General features: G+C 34.8%; 1 protein-coding gene across 2 annotated transcripts in view; it reads right to left on the reverse strand.

Annotated features, from left to right (window-relative positions):
* LOC107708824 (segment polarity protein dishevelled homolog DVL-1-like) overlaps nucleotides 1–10424 on the reverse strand; it is a 37437-nt gene that overhangs the window by 2753 nt on the left and 24260 nt on the right. The window contains exons 5-14 of one of the 2 annotated variants that reach the window (XM_016513153.1): nucleotides 9162–9300; nucleotides 7835–7928; nucleotides 7684–7753; nucleotides 7352–7491; nucleotides 5122–5198; nucleotides 4958–5025; nucleotides 4753–4830; nucleotides 4520–4654; nucleotides 4199–4366; nucleotides 3423–3641 (exon numbers count right to left, since the gene is read on the reverse strand). In XM_016513153.1, the coding sequence (XP_016368639.1) occupies nucleotides 3423–3641; nucleotides 4199–4366; nucleotides 4520–4654; nucleotides 4753–4830; nucleotides 4958–5025; nucleotides 5122–5198; nucleotides 7352–7491; nucleotides 7684–7753; nucleotides 7835–7928; nucleotides 9162–9300 (1188 nt within the window). Of the gene's footprint in view, nucleotides 1–3422; nucleotides 3642–4198; nucleotides 4367–4519; nucleotides 4655–4752; nucleotides 4831–4957; nucleotides 5026–5121; nucleotides 5199–7351; nucleotides 7492–7683; nucleotides 7754–7834; nucleotides 7935–9161; nucleotides 9301–10424 lie in introns of both variants that reach the window. The other variant, XM_016513152.1, reaches the window with a different exon arrangement.

A 10424-nucleotide genomic window follows, 5' to 3' on the forward strand; every position in this document is an offset into this window, starting at 1 on the left:
ATAAACGTTTTTGTTTACATAATATATGTGTGTGTACTGTGTATTTTTATTATGTATATTTAGATACACACATGCATGTTTATATTTTAGAAAAATATGTTATATTTGTATATTAAATATATTTATATATAATATAAATATATACATGTAAATACATATATATAATGTAAATGTAAATATGGTATATATCAAAATATATATTGTATGAGTGTGTATTTATATATGCATAATAAATATACACAGTACACACACATATATTATGTAAACAAAAACTTTTATTCTGGATGCGATTAATCGCGATTAATCGTTTGACAGCACTAGAAGAAATGTTACGTGAGCACCAAATCAGCATATTAGAATGATTTCTGATGGATCATGTGACACTGAAGATTGGATTAATGGCTAAAAATTCTACTTTGTCATCACAGGAATAAATTACATTTCAAAATATATTAAAAAGAGAAAACAGTTCATTTTAATTGTGATATTCATACTATTTTTACTGTTTTTGATCAAAAAATTGCGTAAGAGACTTTTCAAAAATGTTGAAAAATCTTAACCAAACCACAACTTTAGAACGGTAGTGTAGCCTATATTAAACATCAAAAATATACAAGGACAGAATGATTGTGGAAGCTGACAAAGATCTAACAAATCCCTCATGTTGTGCAGCACCATTTTTGTTCTCAACTGGTCTTTTTGGTCTCATTAAAATAAAATGCAAAAATGTCCAAAATATTAACAAATATTCAGTATGTAATACTAAAAACAACCAAAACAAATTCCGCAATTCTGACAAGAAACACCATAAAAAAGCTGTCTGGAGAAGCATCATGGATGGTACATGTTTAGTTTTACGCTCTTCATCTGTGCTCTGATTGGCTGTAATGTCGCACCTGGTTAGGACGTGGTGTGAAGGTCAGCAATACCATGAGGATAATTAACATCAATACATCAACAGAAGCGATATGGTACGAATATGAACATTTTGTGGTGGATATGCGTTTTAAAGGGGTCATATGATGCGATTTCAAGTTTTCCTTTCTCTTTGGAGTGTTACAAGCTGTTCGTGAATAGATAAGATCCCTAAAGTTGCAAAGACTAACCAAAGAGATATTCTTTTATTCGTTACGAATATGGTAAGGGGAGTAACATTTCCGTCACACGCTTGAGGTATTCGGCCAATCACAACGCACTGGATAGCTGGCCAATCAGAGCACACCTCGCTTTTCAGACCGATGAGCTTTGTAAAAATCGACGCGTTTCAGAAAGGCGGGGCATAGAGGAGATACAATAATGTACAGTATGTGGAAAATGTTTTTTTTTAACCTTAAACCGCATAAACACATTGCATTACACCAAATACACCAAATAATGTTCTTTTTAGCAACATCATATGACCCCTTTAACCAATGTCAGCATTGAGAGTAGGTCAGAATGACATGGATGGCCTACATTTTTGTGATAATACAGTTCTTGGGAATGCAATAAGCTTCAACTCACATCATACAGTATCATGGAAATATTCACTTGAACTTTTCCAAGTTGATTCAGACTGGCAAAAAGAGTAAGTGTATTGCATAACAACTTTTCAAAGGATGAGAATCAGTCAGATTCTCATGCACAATGAGAGTAAAACTGCACATGCCCACACAAGAAACACAAACAAACAACACAGCTGGGGAGTCAAAATTGGCACCCCAATGATTCATATGCCATATGATGACAAACCACTGGAATAACAAGATGTAAAGGAGAAAAGTTGGGGCGGGAGGACGTTTAAATGAGAGTGCTAATCTTACCGGTTACCCCTTGAATAGAAGAAAATTCCATCAGTCTATAGACGGCCAGCAAAAACAGAGGGAATATCAGAATTATGACATGTTGCCCAACCAGATCTTCCATCTCACACTCCCACACCGAATATAGCAACAAGCTCTTCAAAAAAACCCTGCACCCCAGTTTCTGTGATGCCACTATATGTTATGCTTCCGGAAGCGACCAAACTTGAGTATGTTGGATCGGAGTTAAAAAAGTAATTACGATCAATGACATTTGCATTATTACTGATTCACATACCCAAATCTGTATTAACTCCACCATGCACATTTATGCAAAGGGTGGCATAAGCAGTGTAAATTATTTAAAAGTCTGGCCATACCACATATATGGAATATCCAAGTGAATACAGCGACAATGATGATGCTCTGAAAATGGAATAATTGAAAAGAAAATAGTTGGCATTTGAGATCTTGATTTAGTCTTACTGTTAAACCAGATTTCATTATTTACTTTTTTTAATTCAATAAATAAAGTCATTTAATTTAAAGAAAAGATAATTGTAACACTCAATAAATGTAACAATGATAAAGATAAAAAATAAATTCTCAAATATATAAATAAATTTCAATATATATATATATATACTTATGTAAATAAAAGTAAAATGTTTTGAGAAAGTTACAGAAAAGGTCATTAATTTATTCTATTTTATGATTATGATTACTCTTTATTATTCATGTATTATATTATATATTATGCAATTTTATTTACAATTAATCAAATAATTATTCATCATTATATCTTCTTTAAATATGTTTGTATTGTTTTGGGCAATTTAGAAGCAATACAAAAAATATCAGAATTTTTCCTGTTTGTGTAGTATATCTTTAGGGTTTAATGTTTATTAAAATGTATTTGTCAAAACTTTGTCATGCATGCTGTTTGGTTACATATAGTCAGGTGTCAATATTAAAGTCTGTCCTAAATCTTTAACTCATAATATGTCTAGTACCTTGAATTAAATAACACCTCAATTATAATCATTCACATGATAGATCATTTTCATGTCCAGCAATGGTGTTACGAATGCAACATCAGCCTTTGTTAAACTTCTAGTTTAACTGTATCTGACTGATTAATTACTATGCATTTGATTTACATGAGTATCAACTGCTAATATGTCAAAATAGTTGATTTTTAAAACTTAATATTTTAAATACTTTCTGAATAAATGGACAAACTGAAAAGTGGTCTAATCATGCAAATATGTGCACATGATTTACTAGTCTTGTGTCAATGATGTCATTCTGGCTGGGTGCCGTGTTCATTCAGGTACTGAAAGCAAAACTCAGTCTGCATGAATATATTGTAGTACTGTACCTAATCATCCTTCATGCAGATTTACAACAAACCCACTGATGGTTTCCATTTTACTGTAGTAAATTCCATTTACAATACATTTGAGCAGTTAGTAACGTAATAGTTGTTACTTAACATCATTAGGCACACCTGAAACTGAAAGAAAAAGTCACACAGGAAGCTCACGGGATTGTGTGTGGGGACGAGCGTGGAAAGGGGTTTTCCCTTTTATCCATCAGTGCATCATTTACTGCGCTGTCTTACACACAAACAACACCCACCTTCGCTCTGTTGGCTGCCTGCACTGCCACTGTGAAAACTGTGGCAAGGGTCCGAGTATCCAGGAGGGAAGCCCGGTGGAGGAGTGGGGTAACCTGGGTAAGGGAAGGGCTGACCGCCGAGGGGCCAGGGGTTGGTTCCTGGTGGAGGAAGAGGAGCGAGACCATCCTGGTCAGAGCCCCCACCACTAGATCCCTCATTCAGATTGAGAGAAGCCATATCTGAAAACAGAAGAATTTCAATATCATTACAATTATCTATATTTCACGTCATTTTAATTGTAGTATTATTAATGATGGTTTATGACTCTAAGCACCAAATCTTTTACTTTAACCTTTAAGCCAGATCTTATCTTAATGTATTAAAGGTACACTAGTGTTCATAAGTTGGTGGGGTTGGTCATTTCTTTTCTTTTTTTGACAGAAATTAATACTCTTATTCAGCAAAGATACATTAAATTGATCAAAAGTGATAGTAAAGATATAATCACAGTTTTTAATGCTGATAATAATCAGAAATGTTTCAAAATCAGCATATTAGAATGATTTCCAAAGAATCATGCAACACTAAAAACTGGAGTAATGGCTGCTGAAAATTCAGCTTTGCCATTACATGAATAAATTACATTTCAAAATACATTAAAATTGAACACAGTTATTTTAAATTCTAATACTATTTCACAATATTACTATATTTTTGATCAAATAAATGTAGCCTTGGTGATATAAAAGTTAACAAGAGAATCTTTATCAACTGAAGAAGTGTGTGTTCACTGTACTTTGGCACAGGTCTCCAAAGGTGTAGTAGCACTGCTCCGAGAAGGTGATTTTATTGACTGTGTGTCTCAGGTAGCCGTGTTTCAACAAACTGCTGCCGTATTTTCTAGCATCCCGACGGTCCTTGAAGCCCTCCACCCGTGAGAACAACCAGTCGACAACATCAGCCCCTGGAACACAGAGATTGAGCAATGAGAAAAATAACACTGATTACATTGATTATACAAAACATCTACCAAAAACTAGATACTTGCAAAAAACAAGGCACAAGGAAAGTATCTCCCACCCAAAAAATTCAAACCACAGCAAAGAAAGGCACAAACCGATGACAGCGTTGGCTATAGTGATCTTTAACCACATTCGGTCTCTAATCTCCAGGCCTGAATCTGGTAGCTGCATGACTTTTACTATAGTTGCCATGTCTGTTTTTGACACTGAAAGGGGGAGGTCATCAAACTCTGTGAAATGAGAGAGAAATGACAGTGTTGAGCATCATAAATCTGCCATTCTATTAACAGATGATCTCTAGGACAGTGACTTGATTATATGATTATACCATAATGGGGGTATGGCCCAGAAAGTGCAGTAGTGTGTGAGATCCAGGCAGCAGGGTCGATGGGTCTCACCGGCTCAGCTGAGGACAGACAGATGGCAGAATTTAAGTACAATCCAATAAAACTGATCCAAAAAATGAACTGGATGAATGCAGCATGGGTCTTCATGTCTATAATTTAGCTGCTATAATGGCGGGCGGTAGGTACCTCTAGGGATGGTGAAGTAGCTTCTAGGAGAGGGGTCCCAACATTTCGCCACTGTTAGGCTTATTGGCCTGTAGAGGACAAATGAAACACAAAACCATGTTAAAGAGAGCATTCAGATTCACTGAAAATGTATCAATCAACTGAGGTGTAACATCCAATCTCACCCAGGTTTGGAGACAATCTCCCGTAGAATCCTGACAGCATCATCATTACTCATGTTCTCAAAGTTCACGTCATTGACCTGAGGAAATTATATTTCCATTAAACCTCCCATCATTTGATGCATTACATCAGATGAAGAGTTTTTTTAACTTGAAAATTGCTTACATTTCTTAACAATAGTCCCTATGTGTTTAAATGCAACTGTTGTGCAGAGTCAATATGGAATCATAATGAACTGTTATTGTATTATTTGTAGATGCTCCTCCACTATAAGTTTTTATATATATAAAAAAAATATATATATATATATATTCATATATGAGGAACTTATTTAAAGGACAGTACACCTAAAAAAATCTAAAACAATTGTATTATTATTTACTGACTTTAAATAGTAAAAAAATATAAATTAATAATTATTAATAAAATAATACATTTAATAAAATAAAATAATGGATAATAAAATTATTATAAATTAAAAAATAGTCAAATTACTACAAAACTCATATGAGTTAGTTTCTTCTATGGAACATAAAAGGTGAATGAAGAAAATCCTGGCCACTCTTTTCAATAAAAAAGGTGAATGGAAACTAGGTGTGACTTAGACGCTCCATAAAGGTATTATAAAAGTGGAACAAATGACTATATTCTGAAATCTGATAGCTTTGCGTGACAAACAGACCAAAATGTACGTCAACTTGTTCCTCACATAAAGCTATTATATAAAATAGTGAATTAAGTAATATGGACTTCTTTCATAGTGCATTGTTACTACAAATTGCATAAAAAAAGGATGAACAGCATGTCTCTTTTTATGTATAACAATAGAAATAAAATCAAATGAGTTTGGAACAAATTGGTGAGCAAATAATTACTATAAGGTGAATTAATTCTTCAAAAGAATGGCTTTAAACAAGCCACAGTTTCTTAGTCTACCAAACTGCCTGTTTGTTTACATATGTGACCCTGGACCACAAAACCAGTCATAAGTTTAAATTTTTTGAAATTGAGATCTATACATCATCTGAAAGCTGAATAAATAAGCATTGATGTATGGTTTGTTAGGATATGACAATATGTGGCCGAGATACAACTATTTGAAAATCTGGAATCTGAGGGTACAAAAAAATCTAAATATTGAGAAAATCGCCTTTAAAGTTGTCCAAATGAAGTTCTTAGCAATGCATATTACTAATCAAAAATTAAGTTTTAATATATTTACAGTAGGAAATTTACAAAATATTTTCATGGAACATGATCTTTACTTAATATCCGAATGGTTTTTGGCATAAAAGAAAAATCAATAATTTTGACCCATATAATGTATTTTTGGCTATTGCTACATATATACCCCAGCGACTTAAGACCAGGGTCCAGGGTCACATATGTGATGTTTTATGGTCACTTGGACATCATTCTGCAAAATTCACCTAATAACACAGGGTCATCTAACCATTATGGTTTCTAAATCAGATCACCAGGGTGAGGAAAATCCCTTTGTTATGTCAATAAATGACAAAAGACTTGAAAGCACCACTCTGTCCCTTGTTGGTCAATGACACCAAAAGGTCCTTTAGCAGGAAGGAAAGGGAGTGGAGCACAATAAGTCAACAACACAGGGAGGTGACCCAAACCTTGACAATTCCACAAGTGCATTTAGAAACTAAAAAGAGAAGAGACTTACAATAACAGGCCCGTTTCAGTTCTGTTCAAGGAATCATTGCAAGTGTAAATGATCTATTTAAATTTGACAATGTCGCAATGACATTGAGGATATAATCAAGATGATTTTCCTGGTGTTCACATTTAAGTGGTATTTACCTAATAGAATGACATAAGGGTGAGTAAATCATGACAGAATTTCCCTTTAAAGGAGTAGTTCACTTCAGAACAGAACAGAACAGTTGATGAGCACCATTGCCTTCCACAGTATTTTTTTTCCTACTATGGAAGTCAATGGTGCTCATCAACTGTTCGGATACCAACATTTTTCAAAAATATCTTTGTTTGTGTTCAACAGAAGAAGGAAACTCATACAGGTTTGAAACAAGTGGAAGGTGAGTAAATGATGACAGAATTTTCATTCTGGAAGTGAACTACTCTTTTAAGTAACATTGTGGATCCTGGTAATTATTTGGAAGCATATTTTATTATTTTTAATTTTCCTAAAAGTGCATTAGACCAGTGTCTAGGTCCCTCTTGAAAGTGGTTTCAGACTGCTGATCATTTCACCTGTAACAGCATGTCTCCAGGCTCAATCCTGCCGTCAGCCGCCACCGCTCCACCTTTCATAATAGAGCCAATATAGATGCCTCCGTCTCCTCTGTCATTACTCTGACCCACTATACTGATACCCAAGAAGTTGTACTTCTCTGTGAGAAAGAGAGATAAGGCTGTGAACTTCCAATGATGTGTTCATCTATATTTAGAGCACACTAGACCTTGAAATACAGGAGGTTCGGTTTATTAAGCAGGTGGAGTGAAAAGATAAGAGATAAGAGGGAGGAGGCACAGGGATGGATGATGGGAAAAAGAAAGGAGTGATCTAGTGAATAAGTTCTTACCCATATTGAGAGTGACAGTGATAATGTTGAGGCTCATTGTGGAGTCTGTAATACTACTGAAGGATGAGGACTGTCAAAAGAACGTATAAAAGATTAGTACAGATCAAACACAAATGTGTAGAGATGTGTACTTTTTCCTCCACATTCTCACCCTGTCCATTTTGGTGACTTTCTGCCTCCGTCGTCGGCGTTTGTGTCTACGCATGAGGTGTGATGAAGAGCTCTGCTCGGTTGAACTGCTAAGTCTGTGTCTTCAGTAAAATGAGAGGTCACAGCAGAGATTAACGCTACACTAATGAAGCAGCATGTTATTATGAAACTATAAGTGCACTATTTTAGTGGCCAAGCATGATCTCCAATATGAGTTCAGTTTTGAGGTCAATTCAAGTTTGGTTCTTAATTAAAAACTAGTGTTAGTATTCATTTTGACAATAACTGTTTTATTCTGACTGGCACTAAAGCATTCACACACAAAAAATCTAAAAAGGTTGTACAAAATACCAAAATTTACAGAATGATTATTGCTAAGAGTGTCATTCTAAGGCTGTGGAAATCAGACACTGTTCCCCCGTTTAAGACCTCTGGGGCCGGTTGCATAAAAGGTTTAGACTAGTCTTAAAAGTAAGTCATCTAATTATTTTTTTTAAGACTGGTCAAAATTGTAAAAATTCGGTTACATAAAATGAAATTTTGTTGAATCAAAAATACCAGTCTAATTACCCCTTGGTTAACTGCTAGTTGGTCAAACTAGTTCTTAAGATACTGTCTTAACATAGAGGCTGAGTTTATGCAACTGGCCCCTGGTTGACCTATCTTACTGGAATATTGCACATGTAATGAGTCCGGTAATCTTGACAAGTTTTACAGTATATGGCAACAATGAATTTGTAGTAAAAATGCACTATAAAAGAAATCCATATTACTTAATTCACTATTTTATATAATAGCTTTATGTGAGGATCAAGTTGCTGTTGACTTACATTTTGGTCTGTTAGTCACACAATATATTGGCATCATAACTGTTACAGCTTGATATTAGAGATCTATTTTTTATTTATTTGATAATAGAGGTTTTTAGATTACTTTGCGATCATTAACATTTAATAAAACCTTTCAATTTTTTTTTTAGATTTTTTAAATACAGTACATTATGATGTAGTGGTACCTAAAATAATGATTAATGATTTTAGTTTTTATTTGAATTTTTTCAATTTTATCAGGACAAAATAGGAGAGCATTTTAATTTTAATCATGAATGCATGAACTATGGGAAAGATTAAACATGAATTCAAATTTAATTTTAATTCAAAATTTTAATTCTTTGGCCAGCTTTACAAATTAAATTAGAGTGAAATGTTGTCATGCCAGTGGGCAAATAAGTACAGTCATTGTTTGAAAGAAAATGAATCCTGCACTCTGAGCCAAACAAATTTACATTTCATTGTTCCAGGGAAATGAAACATTGAGTAATGTCTGACCTGTGGGCATCCTCATCCTCCTCGCTGTCGATAAAAGAGCTGGATTCCAGCTCACTGCTCATCACTGATGCGCTGTCAAAGTCAACAGCTGAGTCACGATTCACCCGCTCTGATTTCGAGTGACCATTCACGCGAGGGACTGAGACAAAACAAAAAAGACAGTTTAAAAGGAGGAAAAACAACACTTCAAAGTCAGAATACAGTACATAATTCTGGGAAAGGCATAATAGCCCTGAATGACAAATTTGATAAACAGTAAAGTGTTTTCTTGATAATGAAATTATAAGCACAGTCTTTTGTTTAAACGGAATTGAACCCTGGTCCATTTAAAAGCTTCAAACAATCTACAGAGGAAAGTGTGCAGTCATAATACTCAAATGGGCTTTATGCTGAAGAACTGAGGGTTTATGAAGTTACCATCACATCAGTCAAAAAACATGCTGGGGTATACATACAGAGACAAGGACGAAGCTGCGTCTCTGGGTGGCATTGGATGTGCTGAAATGGTCTGACCAAACAATAAGAGCGATGTGGACCCCGAGAGCGACCGAAACATTCCAGTACTGCAGGAGTGCCCATTTCAGACCACTACCTCCCACATAGCCACTCATATGCACAAATCAATCACAGCTATTTTAGCCAACCATATTTGACTCTTCACACAGACAGAGGAAGCTCTATCATTCCTCTGCCATGTGTGAGTTCACAGGACAACAGTATCACCTCAACGAACAAGGGTACAAGCAGAGGCCTGCGGCGAGATGAGCTGCATGCCTGCAGCCTATCAGTAGCCCTCTTTTTCAGAAAGGATGGTCCACAGGTGGGTAATGCATTTATAGCCTCTCCAGAGTCCCTTTAGGCTCACTTTAGTATGCTTTAGATGTCAGGAAAGAGAGATAACAGAAGATGAAGATGAATTCGCTCAAGATGTGGGCACCAAAACAAATCTCTGGAAATGTTCCCTCTATATCTGACTTCAGGAGATGACCTTATGCCTGTGAAGCGCAATATTAATGTAAGTGACCAGTATATTCATACTAAAATCAAAACAGGCTATAAAAAGACTAAAATGCTTTTTTATAAAAAGCCTAAATCCTTTTAAATTTGCTGAACTATTTCTAATGTTTGCTAGTCCAGTTAATTCACCCACAAAAGTGAGTGAAATAAGACTACTGATCAAGAGATTATTATAAATCTTAAGTAGATTTTTTTATATGGTAAGTAGAATATACTTATAGACACAGGATTTTATATATATATATA

The sequence above is a fragment of the Sinocyclocheilus rhinocerous genome, unplaced genomic scaffold, assembly GCF_001515625.1.
Source record: "Sinocyclocheilus rhinocerous isolate Xijiao unplaced genomic scaffold, SAMN03320098_v1.1 scaffold1406, whole genome shotgun sequence".
NCBI lineage: Eukaryota > Metazoa > Chordata > Actinopteri > Cypriniformes > Cyprinidae > Sinocyclocheilus > Sinocyclocheilus rhinocerous.